General features: G+C 46.4%; 1 protein-coding gene across 4 annotated transcripts in view; it reads right to left on the bottom strand.

Annotated features, from left to right (window-relative positions):
* NCALD (neurocalcin delta) overlaps positions 1–19,980 on the bottom strand; it is a 404,040-nt gene that overhangs the window by 3,634 nt on the left and 380,426 nt on the right. For all 4 annotated transcript variants that reach the window (XM_086695133.1, XM_086695132.1, XM_025922630.2 and 1 more), the window contains 2 exons: positions 15,951–16,347; positions 2,175–2,280 (listed from right to left, as the gene is read on the bottom strand). In XM_086695133.1, the coding sequence (XP_086551259.1) occupies positions 2,175–2,280; positions 15,951–16,328 (484 nt within the window). In that variant the 5' untranslated portion in view covers positions 16,329–16,347. The remainder of the gene's footprint in view (positions 1–2,174; positions 2,281–15,950; positions 16,348–19,980) is intronic.

Genomic DNA, 19,980 nt, shown 5'->3' with positions numbered 1-19,980 from the left:
CAGAAGGGTCCCTCCTTGGGAAGAGCTGCTGGGCCTGCTCTTGATAGGAGCTCCCACAAGGGACCTGCTCCCCCTGCCCCTGAGGACAGCCCATGCCCACTGGGGCTTCCTGTTGCTGTGGGTCTTGTCCGAATGCCCTCAGGCTCTCACACTAGGCTCTACCCGCCCCCCCCCCCCCGCCCCCAACAAAATCCATCCTCAAGGATTGTCTCTTACTTCTCCACTTATTGCAGACCCAGACAGAAAGGATACTGCCTATGGAAGCCTTCACCACCCCATACTCAGAGACATCAATAAATATGTCTTCCCCTTCATCACAACCCACTCCCCCAGCACCTAGTTCTCATTTAACCAAATCTACTTTAGCTACGAGGAGGAGAAAGGTGGGCTTTTATGCATCTATTTATTTTTAATATAGAGCAGGCCACCTCTAGGCTTTGTGTCCTGCCCCTGCTCTAACCGTGGTTAAAATGGTGAAGACTTGTTAGGTTTGAAAGGCTGGCGTGAGCAAAGGCAGAGGGCAATGGCCACTTGAACACTTGAGCATCTCCAAAGGTAAGCCTTGGGAACCCTGGACCGGAAGCAGCGGGGAACACCCAACATTTCACCTCTATGTCTGGGTCTCTTGGATTAACTCCCCATGTGCTTCTGAGTAGACTCCAGGGCTACGTTGCCTGTGTGTCCTGACTTTTCCAGTCTGAGGCCTGGGGCTCCACGCAAAGAGCCTCCACCAAGAAGAATCTCACAGTGGGGAGACTGTAGGTGAAGCCTCTGCTCCAGGCTCCCGCCCCCTCCCCACTTTTGCCCCTTAGGAAAGCACCGGGCTTTTAGCAGCGGGATGTGTTCCCCGAGTGCTGCCCCAGTCAGGACCCCAGGACACCATTATAGCGAGCCTCTAACTCCCTGCCTATGAGCAGCACACACGAAAGTTTTGTCCTCCAAGCACCTGCACCTTCGCTCATCCTATAGCTCTCTTCCTGCCAGGGGGCTGGGCCCTAGAGCAGGACACAAACCCACCTGTGCTCCCCTGGAGCACCAGCAAAACGTGCAGTTGAAAATCAAGTTCATTAACAAACAACCCCATTTGTTTTGTCTTCGCAAAACAAACTATCTGCCGTGAATTAAGGTGCGTAAGGGGAAGTCGGATGTGATAGCACCTTTGGGCAGGAAGCAGAGCAAACAGATTGGTCCGCACCCTGCAAAAAGCCAGAGTCTCAGGCAGCTGGTGCCCCAGAGGCGCGTGGAGTAGAAAGAGAGGCTCCCTGTACTACAAAGCCTCCTGTCATTCTGTCCACCAGCACCATTTGGGGGATGCAAGAGCGTTCGCACGTCACGGACAAGATTTGCTGGGGACGCCCAGGGAATCAGGGGAGCTGGTAACAATAGCAAGTGTTACCCTGCCTGACGCGTGGGTTTCTTATGTACCAGACTCAGCGCTCAGCGCTTTAAATTCAGGTGTCCCGTCTAAATAGGGTGGCCAGATTTGGCAGATAAAATACAGGATGCCCAGTTAAACACTGAATTTCAAATAAACAAGAATTCTTCTCATATAAGTATGTCCCGTATATTTCACAGGGCATACTTCTAGAAAGAAAATCATTTGTTTATCCAAAATTCAGAGTTGATTAGGCCTCCTATAACTTATCTGGCAACCCAATATCTAAAACCCACTGTCCTTGAGTTTGAAATCCACTCTTCCTTTTCACTTGGGATTGTTCTGATTCCTCTTGTTGGGTCTGAATTGTGGATGGCACCCTCAGGGTGGAAACTGCTGGCCACCTCCCTCCCCTCCTCCCCTTCCCCACAAGGGCTGGGGAAGACCAGACTCCAGGAAACCAACACCTTAGGGCATGCGCAGAAGAGCCCAACCACACCCCCTGGGCAGGCTGGGGTGAAAGGCCAGGGTCTGAGTGGAGTAGCACCAAGTCCCTCTCTGCTTTCTGATTAGCTGGCCTGCAGGGATCCAGCCTGCTGTGGCTTAGGCCTGTTCCCACCTCGGTCCTTCTCTGTCCTGTACTACCAGGGAGCATGCGGGATGAGCCAGTTTCACAAAGAGCTGAAAGCCACGTCTTTGCGGCCAGTATCTTGCCCTCGGGTGGCACTGCCCTGCCTGGGTGGCCCCAGCCCCTCCAGCAGTCCCCACTGAGCAGAGCAAAGCAGCCTTGGCCGCCTACCATCTCTGTTGGTGTCCATCTGGCGGAAGATCTTTTCTGTCCTTTTCTCTGGGGTTGACTCGTCTTCAGGCATTTTCATTACAGAGGAAACCATCTTATAGATCGCCTGGGGACAGAAACAACGTATAAGCCAGAAACATAACAGCCTTATTATTAAACCTCCCAAATGTAGGGGTGAATGGGACATCCTCCATTAGCCCAGGGAGCTAGTCCCATTCCTGCCGATCTGTTGTAGAAAACCGATGTGCAGTGACTAAACTTGCTTGCTCCAGCAGTGAGAACCTGGCAGGAAGACCCACTAGACCCCTGTGTCTCAGACTTTCTTGTGCATATGAATCCCCTGGGGATCTTGTGAAAATGCAGAATCTGATTGATCAGGGCGGGGTGGGGGTAATGGGGGCCTGGCATTCTGCACTTTTTTAAAAATTTTTTTTTAATGTTTATTTTTTATTTTTTTTTAAATTTTTTTTTTCAACGTTTTTTATTTATTTTTGGGACAGACAGAAACAGAGCATGAACGGGGGAGGGGCAGAGAGAGAGGGAGACACAGCATCGGAAACAGGCTCCAGGCTCCGAGCCATCAGCCCAGAGCCTGACGCGGGGCTCGAACTCACGGACCGCGAGATCGTGACCTGGCTGAAGTCGGACGCTTAACCGACTGCGCCACCCAGGCGCCCCTAATGTTTGTTTATTTTTGAGAGAGAGAGAGAGAGACAGAGTGTAAGCAGGGGAGGGGCAGAGAGAGAGGGTGACACAGAATCCTAAGCAGGATCCAGGCTCTGAGCTGTCAGCACAGAGCCTACCCAACACGGGGCTGGAACTCACAAAGGGCAAGACCATGGCCTGAGCCTAAGTCAACACTTAACTGGATGAACCACCCAGGTGCCCCTGGGATTCTGCATTTCTAACAAGCTCCCGTGTGATGCTGCTGTTGCTATCCTGAGAACACCACTTCTAAAAGCAAGGCTGTGGATAACAGTCCTCAGGTCAGAAAGACAGGTGGGTCTCTCCACCTTGGTCTCTCAAGCATAATAAACCCATGATGGCCTGCAAATGTCCGCGCATGTCTTCTCCCAGGCAGACATTACTAATCCATCCCAATCCTCTCCCCCTCCCCCTGCCCCCATATGTGGCAATCACCTCACATTCCTTTCCAGCAAGCTCCCGGGCATCCCCAAGATGGAGGCAAGCCGCCATCCAAGCTTTGTATTAAATAAGTTAGCAGCTCAAGGCTTAAGATAAATTGGGTAAATCTGATGAGCAACAGAGGGTTTGACTGAGTTTCGTATGCAATACTGAAGCTGTCTCCCCCACCATAGTGGAGCCCGTGTGGTACTCAGTAAAGGCTTGGAATGTGGCAGTTGTCAAATGTGGATTTGATTTGGAAATAATGTAAAGTCACTGTTTTTATCCCCAGGCCATGACTTTGCTAATCAGATTCACTCTGGCTACTTTCGTCTGGGGAAGCAGTTTTAGAAAAAGTAGATTTTGCAGGAGGGTGGGCATAAAAAAATCTGGAAAGTTCTGGAGCTTCAGATGCCATGGGATAGTTGGAGGGAGGGGAGAAAAGAAGCCAGCTGAGAGAAAGTAGTTTTCCAATGAGAAATGTGTGAGAGAAAAAAAATTGATACTAAAGGCTCAACTTAACTTGCTTTACAGTCTTTTTTAGGATAAACTCTGCCTCATTCTGGAGAAAAAGGCGGCGAATGTTCTAATCCCAATCAATAAATGAGGAATGAAAAACTGACTCACCCAGGGTTCACCCTTGGGCGGATTCCACACCATAGGGATCCCTCAGGCCAGGTTCCCTGAGTCTGTCTGAAACCCCCCCCCCCCCCCAAAGCCCTTGCTCAACTCCAGGGTGGCCTCCACAGTGATTCTGCCTGGGAGAAAAGTCAAGCTCAGAGTTACAGCTCTGTCTCAGATCGTGGGTGTCACTGGGGTAAACTTGGCCATAGCTCCCTCAGGAAACGTTCATGGAAGTGTGCAGTGAAGGCATGAAACAAACCACACTCTGTCTTCCTCCTGGACCCCTACTTGCTGTCCACTCTAGCCCGGGTCTACACCGCCATCTGTGCTGGGCCTACAGTGCCAAATGCCAAGCTTCTGGGGACACCTGACTCCTGGAGGGAACTAGAAAAGCCCATAAAGATAGAGTTCTTTTTACAAACAGGAAGACAGGTGCTCAGAGTTCCTGGACCAGGTGAACATTTGGTGACGGCAGCAGAGAGCAGAAGTCCTCTCCAGAGCTCGACAACCTGCCCAACGCCCACCTTGGTTTCCTGGACCAGCAGCAGCTCTGTTATGCTCTTCCCTTATCTCAGTGCTCACCTGGCCCTCTCCCTCTCCCAAAAATCCTACTCATGTGTTAAGGGCAGGTTGAAATGTTACCCTCCTCCAGGAAGTCTTCCAGGGTCTTCCTTCTATGTGTAATTTCCCTTCCTCTGTGCTAGCAAATGGCTCTATTCAAAGCCTCTCTTGGATCATGCCATCCCATTTGCTCGAACTGCAGCTACCAGCAACATTCTCCTCTTAGATGGGATGGTGGCAGTCTGATCTGGCTATTCACTGAACCCCTGACAGTTCCTAACACAGGGCTTTGCACAGACTTGGGCTCAGAAGTTTGAAGGATTCATTCAGGAATAACTGTCCCCAGCCCCCCCATCGCCTCCTCTCAGGCTCTTCCTCTACTCTCAGTGTTCTATTCTGCTTCTCGTTATAAAGTTCCCCTTTCTCCTCTTGTTATGCTTTTCTCAGTTTCCCATTCTCTTTACTTCCTCCCTCTCTGTATATAATTAAACATACTCATGTGAAACCCCTTAAAGATTCTGTTGGGGAGGGAGACTTTCCTCTGCCCTTCAAAAGCCCTCTAATTGGACTGAGACTCGAGCTGACAAGAGACAAACAGGAGGAAATCAGATGTAATATTGTGCACATGGGGAATCCACACAGACATCAAAGGTTCCAAAGACAGTCGAAATGAGGCATGTATGTCATCCTGAACTAAGGAGAAGGGGGCACGGGTCTGGGACTTGGAAGGGAAAAATTGTAATTCACAGGAAAATGAAAAGGAGTAAATGTTTGGTAAACAAATGTGTCCTGGGGACACTTGGGAACCATGGGACGTAGAGGACTTTGATCAAACAGGCCTTGCTGTTAGGTTCCTCCCTGTCTACCACACCTAGATCATACCATAACGTAGCTCTTTGGGGTGACGGCTCTCTTCCTGGAGCGGGTCCTCTACTAAATTCTTTTTAGACAGCTGTGGGGGAGGCAAAGAGCTTTCCTTGAATCTGCTCAGTTTCAAATGCTCAATTAAAAAACTCAAAATAATCTTCATGCCTAAGTGGCCCATCCTGGGCACCCTGCCCTTGGCCCCCACAATTTTTCAGTCTATCAAAAGCTACGGGCTCTCCGCTCAGGAACCAGGCACACATGCTCGTGGATCTCCACTCACTGTTACAGACAGCTTCAGGGGCTCATGGATTCAGGAGCCCGTCCACGGACTCCAGGTGGGAAAACCCCTGATCTCAATTTACCCCCTCTCCTTTTGTCATTCATCCATTCACTCAGTCATTCCCCAACTATTTGTCAATCAGCTGTCACATAGCAGGCCTATCTACCCCATCCTTGCCCTCAAAGGTTTACTGTTAAATAAGGCAGACTGACATTATTTAAACAATCAAAGAAATGAGTGTAAAACATTTGTTGAGGAAAGTGCTACAAAGGAGGGTGCATGGTCTTATGAGATGTTGTAACGGGGGAACACTCCTTGCCGGGAGGATGAGGGCAGTCCTCCCCGAGGAGTGAGGAAAGCAAAAAGATGAAGGAAGTGGACAGCTTACAGAGAAAAGCGACAGAGGAAACAGGTGCATAGACACCCAGGTAGGAAGAATGGCAAGAAGGCTGAGGGAGTGTGGGGGATACGGTACAAGATGTGGCTCTGGAGCAGCTCAGGACAGACCACTGGGGCCCCCGATCAGATGAGGGTATTTGTATTTCTCCAATAAGCAACCAAAAGAGAGAAGCGATATTAAATTTGATTCTATTTGCACCTACTCCCCAAATCCATGCCTACTCCCTTACTTGCAGGCAATGGTGGTCAGAGAATTTAAAAACTGTCATTAATAATTTACTCATCATTTATTGAGTGTCTACTACGTGCTAGGTGGTGGCAGTCAACTATCAACATGACCGATATGGTCTTTCTTATTGTGTATCTCACCAGTCCTCTGGTAGAAGGCTAGGGAGACACCATATTGGTGACCCAAAGCACCATTTAGATGGGTGCAGTGACTCCAGCGATGTCTGACTGTTACAAAAGCCTTTACTTACACTACCTCTGGTTCCCATGATGGTGAGTAAACTCACTGGTCGGGAGCATTCCTTGGAACTCCCAGCCTCTAAGAGCTGGGGCTCATGAAATTCTTCTCCTTCTTGGAATTCTGATGGGAAGTCAACTGTGCAATAATCCAGAGATTAGTCCCTTAATACTCTTGGTTGAACAAACGAAAGATCAAATGAACAGATGAATTTGTGTTAGAAAACGAGGTTCCCACACTCAACAGAAGGTCTTTAAGAGATTTAGCCTTTTGCTATTAGGCCAAAGGAGTGGGGTTGGAACAGAGAAATAAAGATGGGCTAATATAAAAACCAAAATCCAAATCAAAACAAAGCAATGAAGAAAGTCAGGATGCCCTTACCTCAGTATATTTGCAAACAGGACTTCTGGAATTGGGCAAGAGGCACAATGTCTGAGCATATTGTAAAGTTGAGGAGGAAGTGAGGGCTCCTTCGAGAGGCTCACATTCCAGACAGCTCTTTCATGGCCCTAGATTAGAATTTTTTTTTTTTTTTTTAATGTGCATCAACTCACAGACAGGGGTTAGTGGATTATTCACAAAACCAGGTCTCTGATGTGTGTGGCACCAGAGCAGTGAGCAAAGAGCTGAGGTGACAAGTCCCTGTGGTCCCAAGAGTGAGTAAGTAGATGGCAACCAGGCAAAACCACATTTGGGAAATCGTCTGTCCCCTTCCCACGGCATCAATAACCCAGAGCTGATTGCATTAGAACTTCAGAATCTAGGACTCCACAGCACAGGGAGAAAAGACACAATGCCAGACAGCAATCTGAAACAAATCATGTCTTTTATTAGCTCTACTACCCCCCCTCCCCAAATTTAATGGGATTAAACCATGAAGAGGCCAGGCTACTTTCCTGCTTATTTTTAGCAATGTCAATGAGAGGCCCAGCAGGGACATCCTGTTTTTAATTAAACTTGAAGAGCCTTATTCTCAAATCTGGGTAAACACAGAGCTATGGGTTGCCCAAGAGCCCAGCTCTGGCTCTGCCCCTATATAGGCTTGGGACAGTTTTCTGCCCTGCAGCCCGGGGTCTCACCAGCTTCCTTGTGCCCTATATTTTTCTTCCTTTTTTCCTCTGAATGAACCACTTCTTGGAATTCTGGAAAATTAGGAGTCACGTCTGCACTGATAAAAGTTGTAGGATTAACGGAGGGCAGGCACAGTGCCAAGAGTCAAACTTGACCTTCTCTCTCTAAAGGAAACCAGACCGTCTTTTTTCACCAGATGGAGGGTCTTCTAACAGGGCATCCAAGGCCACGTGACAACTGACCAAGGGCAGAAGAAGTTAAACGGTACAGGGTGGGGGGTTGCTTTGAGATTCTAGATAAAGAACAGCACCCCACTTAGAAGAATATTGCACATCGGGAAATGAGGGTGGAGAGAGGCCGTGAGGATCTTTCTTAGAAACACTTTTGAAATAGGATCGAAGTCTGTGTGTCTGGAATGGTGTCAGTGGTTTCTTGTTCAGAGTGAGAAGAACACCTGAAGGCAGTAACTTACCTAATGTTCTGTGCAGGTGCTGTAGGTACCTTCACAGGGAGAGGGTGAAGGGAGAAGACCCTGTCCCTTTTCAACCAAAGCCGCTCCATTCCTATTTTAGGTTCCATGTAAGATTTTACTTGAAAAAAGCAAACTCATTGCCCTCAAAATCCTGTGTGTGTGTGTGTGTGTGTGTGTGTGTGTGTGTGTGTGTGTGTGTGCGCGCGTGCGCACGGGCATGTGAATAGCCCTGCCATCCACCCTGTGGTGCAAAGACGTCTTTGGCACCTCTCTGCCATCTATCTCCATTTCTAGGACCCAGTGAATCTGTCTCCTTAGTATTTTCTTAAATCTATCATTCCTCCTGTCACTGTCCTCTTTTAAGTCAGCAACGATACCCATCATTCTTAGATATGGGCAATTAATATTTGTTTTCAATCTTACATTAAGTGCAACGCAAAAGCAGCTTCAAAGAGCCCCATCCGAAGAGGCCTTTTATTGTCCCTAACAGACATTCCAGAGCTGTTGTATTCTAGGCCTCCATGTTTGGGGGGTTGGGGGGCAATGATGAGTTTGATTCGGGAATACTGACCTTCAAGTGCCAGTGCAACATCTCGGTGGAGATGTTTACTAAGATTTGGACGTAACAAAGTTGGAGATCTGGAAGTAATCAGTTGTTTCCTGCATAAATTGGGGCTAATAAGGTTGGCATGAAGATTCAATGAGATCATGCACGTGCACTGAGTTGAACAGTATCTTGCAAAACTTCATGTCTACCCAGAGCCTGGTAAGGTGACCTTATTTGAAAATAGGGTCTTTGACAATGTAATCAGGTAAAATAAGATCATGCTGGATTCGGACGGGCCCTAATCGATCCAGCAATTCAAAGGAAGGAAAGTTGGACACAGACACACAGGAAGAATGTCATGTGATGATGGAGGCAGAAGCTGGAGTGATGCAGCTGTGAGCCAAGAAATGCCAAGTGTTACCAGTCACCACCGATGCTAAGAGGCATGAAACAGATTACCCTCCCCACTGGAGTTCCCAGAAGGAACTAACCTTGTCCCTACCTTGATTTTGGACTCTGGCCTCCAGAACCCTGAGAGAATACATTCCTGTGGTTCTACGCTTCCCAGTTTATGACAATTTGTTATGGCAACCCTAGGAAACTACCACAGCGTGGAAAGCACTCATCATTATGCTCAACCCACCGCAAACACTGATGAGAGGAGACTTCTTGGAGGGAATGACAGGAAATAAGGGCTGTAGCTGGAACTCTGAGAGTATCCATGTTCAGGGAGCCGAAGAACGAAGAGCAGTCCACAAAGGACATTGGAAGGGAAGAGCCAGAGAGGGCTGCCTCGCTCACATTGCCAGATGGCATACTGGATGCTAAGAGTTAAACTCTTGTCATAAGATTAATCCCCTAATAAGAAAGGGATAAACCAAACACAACTGGTAAGCGTGAAGATTAGTCCTGAGAGGAAGCCACTAGCCGAAGCAATTGCTTTAGAACTTCCTCCAGGAAAGAAATCGAAGGTGCACGCCAGGGTCATATCTGTGGTCCACATTCATAATTGAGAATTAGGTGAGGGTGTGGACCTGAATTCCCAGGTACCATATCAAAATAGATTAGAAGCTCTTGTCTCACCCCTCACTCTTTTTCCCCCAGAATCAAAAGAGCACAGTGTTTTAGGTCTCCAGGAATATATTAAAATTGACCTAGTGTCTGTGACACCAATTTAGAAAGATGATCGGGAGGAAAAACGCAAGGTGCCACTCAGGAAGTGGCTCTTAAAGAACGTAAAGAAGGTTTCCTGGTCCTGACCTTGGTCCTCTGTGGCACAAATACTCACAAGCTGGTTGTGCAAAAGGTCACAGTTGGTGATCTTGCAACCAGCTGGGACTAATCTGTGCATTTGTGTGGTGCTCCTGGAGGGCAAACCTGTGCCCGGTCCCCCTGCTTGGGAGTCTCTCTCTCTCTGCCCCTCCCCCGCTCATGCTCGAGCTCTCTCTCTCTCTCTCAAAATAAATAAACATTTAAAAAGAAAAAATTCCAATACTGCTAAAAGAAACAGAAATGTACCTTCTGTGATGAGCTGCCAATATACCCCCAACCTCCTTCCTTCAGGTCTCATTCATTCAAAAGGTATAAAAAGGTAGACTAAGGGTGTCCTGAAGTTCATTTGCCTTCATCAAAAATGCCAATTAACTCTGAATCATAACTAGGAGGAAGGGTCTGATTCCAAGACAGCATTCTCTCCCTGGGAGTGCTGTGGTCCCATTGATGGATCCTCAAATTCAGTGCTCTCTTACCCCCAACATCCCAGGGAAGGTCCAGGCATTCATGGCCAAACCAGCAATGCCACTCTTTGGCTCACTCGGCCCCTTCCTCGGCCCCTGTGCTGTGAAGGGTGTAGGTGTGCAGACCTATCTCCACCTGGGCTGATGCACAGACAGGAAGCCTTCTCCCCGCTCTTGTAGCAGAGGGCTGACCCTAGCTCCCACCCAGAGGAGAGGCTCTGCTGTAAAATGGGGAAAAGTCAGAGCTGTGGTCTGGCTCATGACTCCCGAGAGGCAGTTTTGATGCAGTAAAACACTGGGCCTAAATCATGTTCCCAAATTTGTCACTTAAAAAAAAAAATAAGCATGTGAATGTAAAAATGCTCAAGACTCTAAAAATAAATCTGTGTATGTTTTTGCTTGTTCATCCAGATGTTGATATAGCACAAAATTATTTTTTTAAAAAAGGAAAATATCTGCATTTTAGTATATGTGGCAGACTGAATAATGGTCCCCCACAAGATGTGCCTGTCATAATCCCTAGAACATGTGAATATGTTACCTGATATAGTAAAAGGGACTTTGCAGATATGATTAAGTTAAGGACCTTGAGATGGGGGACCAGTCCTATCTGGCTGGTCTCAGTGTAGGTGCAATGGCCTTTATGAGTAGAAGAGAGAAGAGAGTGAGATGCCCAGGAAAACGCTCGTGTGAGAAGGACTCAATCAATCTACTATTGCTGACTTTGAGCGTGGATGAAGGAGGCCACAAGCCAAGAAATGCTTCCCCCATAGGTTGCATCCCATGGACGCCTTGATTTTGGTCCAGTAAAACTAATTTCAGACCTCTGACCTGGAGAACTGTACGATAACGACCCCGTTGTTTTAAGCAACTAAGTTTATGGCAATTTGTCACAGCACCAAGAGCAAACTGCCACAGTGCAGTCAGTGTGACAGAGACCAAAGCTTGTCACCGTAAGCCATTCTGTGGACACGGACGCCTAACTGAGAAGCAACATCAGGGAAGAAAAACACTAGAAAATGTAGGCAATACTACACTCCATTCATTGTCAAGCCTAATTATAAACTTGTTGGGACCCCAGTCTACACCCCGCCCGGTTTTAGTGTCTGTAGGTGAACACCACAAATTTGCATTTTATTAAATTGCTTTGCATTGCTGAGTCTTGGAGGAGCAGAAGTTCGGTCAAGAGTTTATATATCAATGCTTGTCATCAAGCTGTAGGTTTTACTCACTTTAATAGGACCTTAATTTGTGAATGCTTCTGCTGGCCTCTGGCCTGCTCTCATCTCCTCATTCTCTACCATATATTTGCCCACATGCAAAGCGGAAACCCAATGGGACAGTGACTCTCTGAAGTACATGCACCCCTGCAAAGGTACTTCCTCAATGGTGCAGACCAGCTGGAACCAAAAAAGAGAAAGAGAGAGAGAGAGAGAATCCGCACAAGGATACACAACTTCTTGGGACAGGGACAGGGTCTGGAGTGTGGGCTTTCAGAATGGGGTGAAAAAAAGAGAAGAAAAATAGGAAGGGAAGTTTGGCAACATCCTACACATTCCAGTTCATCCACGGGAAACTTGGGATTAGCATTAGAATGAGACAGAATACGTGAATCGTCAGTTTGCAAAGTAGCAGAATAGAAATAACATAGCCCTTAATAGGAAAATGATTCTAAATGTAATTTAATCTCATTGGCAATTTGGAAGTCGCCTCAAGGTGCCACAGTATTTCCTCCCCACGGTGGGGGGTGAGTCGTGAATGTCAGTCCTCAGGGTGCTGTAGGAAACTCCATTTGCAGGCTCCGGAAAAACCCGTGCTTACCAGCACCTTCTGCACATTCTCTGCAATGTTCTCACCCTCCCTTGCAAACCAGAATTCCTCAGCCCAGGGAGAGTGTCTGTATTCCTCCCCTACTATTTATTCCCAGCTACTTAGCAGTGCTTCAGGGCAGGTGTGAAACAAAATGGGTGCCGGGTTTGATTTTCAGAAGCCCGTGGGGTCCAGAGGGTTCTCCTTGACTGGGGGTCAACATATTCATTAATACTGGCCACCACATCATCGACCAGGAGAACTGTGCAAAAAATGTTAAACAGGAGCTAACACAGTGGCTAACAGGATTTTTTTTTTTCTTAGATCCCAATCAGGAAGTAGTTCTCTTCAAAAGGAGAATGTACAGGGGCGCCTGGGTGGCGCAGTCGGTTAAGCGTCCGACTTCAGCCAGGTCACGATCTCGCGGTCTGCGAGTTCGAGCCCCGCATCGGGCTCTGGCCTGATGGCTCAGAGCCTGAAGCCTGTTTCCGATTCTGTGTCTCCCTCTCTCTCTGCCCCTCCCCTGTTCATGCTCTGTCTCTCTCTGTCCCAAGAATAAATAAACGTTGAAAAAAAATTAAAAAAAAAAAAAAAAAAGGAGAATGTACTCGCCCCTTTTTCTGCAGTGAGGCAGAGGACATGGCGGAAAGTGGGGTGGGGGGGGTGGGGGGGGGTGGGGGGGGGTGGGGGGGGGTGGGGGGGGGTGGGGGGGACAGAGCACAGCACCATGCCCAGATAAAAAGGAGAGAGAAAATAAAGCTAATGAAAATGAGTCCCATTTGAAATTTAAATTTTTGTTTAATTAGCAAAGATTAGGAAAAATCAGAAACGTGCAATGACCTGGGACGCCCTTCAGTCACTCAGGGAGCATGTTTGGAAAAACAATTTGGCACAGTGTCAAGTGTCTCAGAAATCAATGCTCCTTCCCTTCGGCTCAGTGATTGCAATTCTGGGAATCCACTCTAAGGGAATAGTCCCAAATATAGAAAAAGCTTCATGCACAAGAATTATCTGTTATTTTATATTTAAATGTTACAGTATCATATATATAATAATAAAACGTGGAAACAACCTAAATATCCAACAGTAGGGGAAGAGTAAGTAAATTATATCGTATGACTATTATGCAGCTATTAATGTATCATTATTGGGGCACCTGGGTGGCTCGGTTGGTTGAGCATCAGACTTTGGCTCAGGTCATGATTTCATGGTTCGTGAGTTCAAGCCCCGCGTCAGGCTCTGTGCGGACAGCTCAGAGCCTGGAGCCCACTTCGGCTTCTGTGTCTCTCTGCCCTCCCCCAGTCGCGCTCTCTCTCAAAAATAAAAGAAACGTTAAGAATAAAATATCATTATTAAAAGTTTTTATAACATGAGGGGCGCCTGGGTGGCTCAGTGGGTTGGGTGTCTGACTTCGGCTCAGGTCAGAGCTTGGAGCCTGGAGCCTGCTTCAGATTCTGTGTCTCCCCCTCTCTCTGCCCCTCCCCCCACTCAAGCTCTCTTTCTCTCTTAAAACTAAATAAACATTAAAAAAAAAAATTTTTTTTTAAGTTTTTGTAACATGAGAAATGCCTGTATTACTATGTTGAGTGAAAATGGCAAGGTGCAAAATTTCATATACGTTATGAAGTCACTTAGATATTTTTGAATGCGTGGAAATAAGAACAGAAAATATTATTTTCTACTATTAGAAAATTATTAGCGGTGATTCTCTTTGTGGGAGGAGTGGGATTATGGAAAATTCTTCCCTTTTGTTTTTATATTTTCCTACACTGCTCATATTTTTACAGTCGAAATTATATTTTTCATGCATTTATCCTTGGGGGAGGGGAGAAACCCTTTATTCTTGCTTAAGATCCCGTCTCTGAGGGATTAATTTAACACACCGTATTCAGACAGTCGCTGCTCTGGGTGAAGGAAGAGGCACAGAAAGACCTGGTTGGCAGATCTTGGAGAGTTAACTAGTACAAAGGTCAGTCGGATTCCTGCTCAGCACCCGGCTCCGTGTGCACCTGTCCTCTCTCACTGCCCGTGCAGGTCCAGGCCCCCTGGCCCAGGAGCAGACCCCAGGCCTCAGCTACAGTAGCTCAGGGACAAGTCAGTCGCGTGGGTCTCTTTTGGCCCTGCCCTTAGTTTCTGTAACCGGGTCTCCGGGGTTCCTTGAAAGCAAGTGCCCCTCTGCCTCCATCCTCAACCCCACCAGCAGCTTTCCGGCTCCTTGTGTTACATGCCCCCTCCCTTCCAGAGCCCCACCTGTTCCCCCAGGGGCTGCAGATCTATCCCTGAACCCAGACGTCCTGGAATGAGTGCTGGCTTCTGAGACGAGCCCTCCAGGAAGCCAAATGTCCACTCTCTTGGACCGCTGTCTGCTTCCAGATGCTTCCCTCTTGGGCCCGTTTGCCTGCCAAGATGGTGAGTGACGGCCAGCCCTCCCCAGTGCTGCCCACCCACCTAGTCCTGCTTATTGCCTGCAGCTGTCCTGATCCTCCCCTCAGCTATGTCCCAATCTCCTCAAGCTCCTCTCTGGGTCCCACTCTGCTGATCAAACAGTTAGTTACCATGACCATAGCTCTTTATGCCCGTTCCCAATCTTCCCTTGGGGTCTGACAGGGAAAATGTGGCAGACGCTAGGGCCCACTCTCCTGTTCCACTCAGTATTTACTCTGGGTGAGTGATTTGGAGGACTTGATTCTTTACGATGTTTGTATCTCCGATGAGACAGAACCTAGTCTAGAGATCCCGGCTTTCATTCAACAGTCTTAAGAAAGTTGGGGGCACCTGGGTGGCTCAGTCGGTCAGGCATCAGACTCTTGATTTTGGCTCAGGTCATGATCTCAGGGTTTGCGAGTTCGAGGCCCACTGACAGCACGCAGCCTGCCTGGGATCCTCTCCGCAATCTCTGCCCCTCCACCTCTCATGCTCTCTCTCTCTTTCTCTCTCTCTCTCAAAATAAATAAACTTAAAAAAAAGAGTCTATGAAAGTTGTAAATTAATGATGGTGGTGATGATGAGCTTTTCTATACGGCTGGGGCTGTGCTAGGCACTGAACACGGACAGTCACATCTAATCTTAAAGTAACCCCACAACATGGGTGGGAACCACTGGCAGTTCCATTTCACAGATAAACACACTGAGGCTCACTTAGGTGAATTAAGTTGGTCAGAGTTACAGAGGTAGTGACTGAAAGAGGCAGGGTTTGAAACCCAGGCCAGAAATTGATCATTAGACACCACTCCAGGGGATAAAACCCCAAAGGTTCGAGGGGCGCCTGGGTGACTCAGTCAGTTAAGCGTCCAACTTCAGCTCAGGTCATGATCTTGCAGTTTGGGAATTCAAGCCCTGCACCAGGCTGCTTTAGATCCTAGAGAGAGATGCCTTTCTCTTTCCTCCCCTGCTCACATATGCTCTCTCTCTCTCTTAAAAATAAATAAACATAAAAAAAAAAACCCAAAGGTGAGAGGTCCAGGCAGGTCACTGGGATGGGTGGATGGAGGGGCCGCAGGGAGAATGATCACCTGAGGAGTGTATGTCCATTTGTAGGGTGGGGGGGTCACCACAAAGCACCAGGGGAGTAAGGCCAGGCAAGATTGGGGGCCCAGGGTTGCCAGATCTGAGTTTTCAAGAGATGCCAACCAGTGTGCATTTTTGTGTGCAATCTCCCTGTTCTAAAATATGGGTTCAACATTTTCAGAAACACTAGGTTGGCCACATCAAAGCCTAGATGGGCACCAGTCCCCAACCCACACAGTGCTATACTGTGCACCTCCCAGTCCTTACCTGTGACTCCTGCTCTTCTCTTTGTAAAGGGTGAGGGCTACGTACCTGCACAATCTCTAGCATTTCTGCCTTGCTGATGTAGCCATTTCCGTCCAGGTCATACATGCTGAAGGCCCATTTCAGCTTCTGTTCCAGCTTCCCCCTCGAGGTCACACTCAGGGCTATGATGAATTCTCTAAAGTCTATCGTCCCATCTCCATTGGCATCAAAGGTGCGGAAGACGTGCTCTGCAAATTTGGAAGCATCCCCATAAGGGAAAAAGTTCCCGTAAATTTTCTTAAACTCTTCCATTGACAAGTGTCCACTGGGGCAGTCTCTCAAGAAGCCTTTATACCATTCCTGGATCTCGTGCTCTGTAAAGTCTGTGCTTTCCAGCAAATCCTGCATGACCTCTGGGCGAAGCTTGCTGTTCTGTTTCCCCATCCTGGCAGCGAGAATTCAGCTGCAGATAGAGAAGAATATAAATCATTTTTAGACCTGTTCTTTAGAGGCACGCTTTGTCATTTGTGATTGTTCCTTTGGAAAAAAAGAAACAAACTCTTTTAGTCCAATAACATTGTCTAGGATTTCCAACGCAGCCAAACAAAATGGTGGAAAGACCGACAGAAAATGCAGAGCAGAAATACCACTGCCCAGAAAACTGTTCATGTCTTTCGTACAGAGTCACTCTTGGAAACTGTAGATACATAATGAAAGAAAGAGGGAGAAAAGGAGGTGGGGGAGAAGAGAGAGACAGAGAAATTGGCTACTTATTTCCACCTTTTCTATTTGCAAGAGGTCTACTCTGCCATTAAGAAGTCTGAGGCTCTAACACACCCAATCAAAGTATTAGTAGGGAGAATTTAAGAAGAACTGGGAGAGAGAGAGAGAGAGAGAGAGAGAAAAGAGGTAATTTACCATGTTTTACTGCTAGAATATTTCCAAGGCAAGTGCTGCTTAGACACCTTCTGAATACTATAAACACAGATATGAGTAAGGAAAATAGAAACCTTCTAACACCATTAAATGCTACCAAACTAGGTCAGTTATTTAAATTCACAAGGTCAAGACACTGTTAACATTAGGTTCAGATGGTAAAGATGAGGCTTGTTTATGTGTATGCTTCTGGAAGAGGCCAAACTTTCCTTTTTAAATACAGAGAACTTCATATTCTCCTATTATAGCAGTAGCTCACATCCACAGCAAAATAGTAAAATAGCACCGCAATGCTGAAAGGAAAAAGGTAGCATCATTTCAGAACTTAATGCTTCGAGATAGCCCTGCTAGCATTTTGGTGTGCGTCCTTCTAGATTTCCTATATGCAAGTTTATCTGAATGTACTATTGACATATACTTTAATACATCTACTTTTCAAAAAACAAGGATATATTTTGTTACCTATTTTTAAACTTAACATAGTGTGGGGGACAAAGACAACTTTTATTAGATGGGAAACAAGCCTATAATTATCATCTTCCTATTCACAGAGCCATTCAGCATTGATTGGGCACCGTGTACGGGGCATGTGTCTGGTGCTGTGAAGGCAAAGAAGACTGCCTAAGTTCAAAAGCAGGGGTGGCAGTGAGGGGACAGTGTATTCGAGACCCATTCCCGGTTACGAGGGGAATGGATATGGTGCAATGACAGGACATAGAAAGGATCCCCGAGCCAAAAGGGGGCATCGGTGCTATCGGGAAAGTCTTCTTGGGGAAGGTGATATCTGAGCTTAGTTCCCATCTGCAAAGTCTTAATAATTTGAGCAGTTACATTTTGCATTTTTCCTATATTGGGAAAAAAAATCCCGAAAGTAAAGCTTGGAAAATTATGGAATACATGAAACACAACACATACCCATTTTAATCATGATTCCCAATTTTCTCTGAGATTTTCTTGTGTGGTGTTTATTTGTTAATGTCTGTCTCCCTCCCTCTGTAAGGTCAGCCCCTTGAGACAGAGTCTCTACTGAGGTCACTTTGTCTCTCCAGGGCCCCCACAAATAACACTTGGTGAGATAACGAACAAAGGAGCGACCGGCAGACAGATAAATAATTACAACAGGGAAGTGCGTAGTAATCCTCCCAGAAAAGGAGTCTTTCTGTTACAGTGGGGAGGCCCTGGCTGTCAGAATGCTATTTGAGTCACTAAAAATATCTCGTTAAGGCTTGGTTTTGGAATGTCTTTCTTTCCCCCCATTTTATTGAAATATAATTGACATATACATTGTATATATTTAAGAGGTACAACGTTAATGACCCACTACTATACCGATCATCATGGTAACTTTGGTTAACATCCATCACCCACATAGGAATGATTTTCTTTTTTTAAAGTTTTTCTTAAGTATGTTTATTTGTTTGTTTATTTAGAGAGAACGTGTGTGGGGAAGGGTCAGAGAGAGGGAGAGAGACCCAAGCTGATAGTGCGGGGCCTGACACAGGGCTCGAACCCACCGTCTGTGGGATCGTGACTTGAGCTGAAATCAAGAGTCAGATGCTTAACTGACTGAGCTACCCAGGCACCCCCAATTTTTTTTCTTCTGATGACAGCTTCTAAGTTCCAACTCTCTTAGCCACTTTCAAATATGCAATACAGTATTGTTAGCTATTGTCACCAGGCTGTGCATTATAGCTGTAGGATTTATTTAATAACTAGAAGTTTGTACCTTTAGCACCCGCTAACCCAGGTGCCCCTCCCCCACTGTCTGGGATCTCTTACACTGAATTGCCTGTATACCCGTCTTTTGCCCCCACTAAAAATAAATTCTAGAGGGCAGTGTTTGCACCTAGCAGTGCTCAAACTTCTTGTTTATATCCATAGCCCAAGAACAACACCAAGCAACCTTAGTAATTGACGAGTTGACTGATTTTGTTTCCTGAGTTCTGCACTGGAGGCAGAACTGGCCTCGCTCTCGCTCTTAGGCAGGGACCCTCGGAAGGGTAGGGAGAACAGGGCACCGGTCCTGTTAACAGGACCAACAGGTGCAGGAAGGTCCCCTTTTACGTGGAATCTGGCAAACCCGATTTTATGCAAGAGCAAAATTAAACTACAGCTCCAAACAAAGTACAGTTTACAAACTGAAACTTTCAGTAGCTCTCATTTTCCTCGTGTTATCTCTTTTTTCTGGAGGGAGAAAAACAAAGCTAGGCTGGTTCGTATTAGAATTTTAAAACTATCATGTAGTTGCTAAGTTGGCAATTTGCCCGAGGCAAGAACTCAGAAACATGAGGTAATGCATAATACATGGGTTTACAGAGCTCCGAAACATTTTTATGAAATTTATCAGTAATTTCACGTTTCCCTCTTTGGAGGGGGGGTTCTTTAGAGTACAGCTCTTTGGTGTGGTGTTCAATCAAATCGCCATTACTATTCTCTGGTTCTGTGCAAATCACCATGTGCCCAGCCCTAGGAAAAAAAAATACCATTTTGATATTTAAATCTACTTTCTTAAAGAATGATTGATTTTTTTGGAGATACAAAACACTGCTTCTTCACAACTAAAGTTCCTTTCCCAACATTTAAAAAGTACTTCTCACTCATTAGATGTTTTTGCACTAGAGACAAATTGCCTCAACATTTTGGCTAAGTCTCCCATCGAGACTGATCTGTGTGCAACTATTTTCCAGTAAACAGTAATTAAACCACATTTACAAATTCATTAGCACAGAAAGGCCATAACACAAACAAGGCAGAAGAGCATGGAATAAGTTATTTGGGAAGCTGTGCTTTGCAATTTAGTCCAGAATTTGTTTCAGTAGATAACTACAAACACTTTACCAAGTATGATGTCTGAACTTGAGAAAACCATCTGGACTTGGTTAGACTGTACAACGAAAATCTCAGGGGACATACGATAGAGTCTCTTTCCCTGGGGGAGGAGGGGAAGAGAGAGGAATGCCTGAAAATACCTTTTTCTTTTGGAAGACAGGAATTTCTGCCTGTTTGAGTTGAAGAGGAGATAAAAATACCATCACAGGGAAATGCTGCATTAATTAGCAGTCCCGGAAAAAATCGTCTGGAGACAAAAGTTGCACATCAGGTCAAATCCTTTTCATTACTCCATTTGGTTATTAAAACATTAACTCTGTGCTGGTAGAAC

This window comes from Puma concolor, chromosome F2 (assembly GCF_028749965.1).
Source record: "Puma concolor isolate L17-30 chromosome F2, mPumCon1.1.hap2, whole genome shotgun sequence".
In the NCBI taxonomy this organism is placed as follows: Eukaryota; Metazoa; Chordata; class Mammalia; order Carnivora; family Felidae; genus Puma; species Puma concolor.
This window is presented reverse-complemented; position numbering and strand designations above follow the sequence as displayed.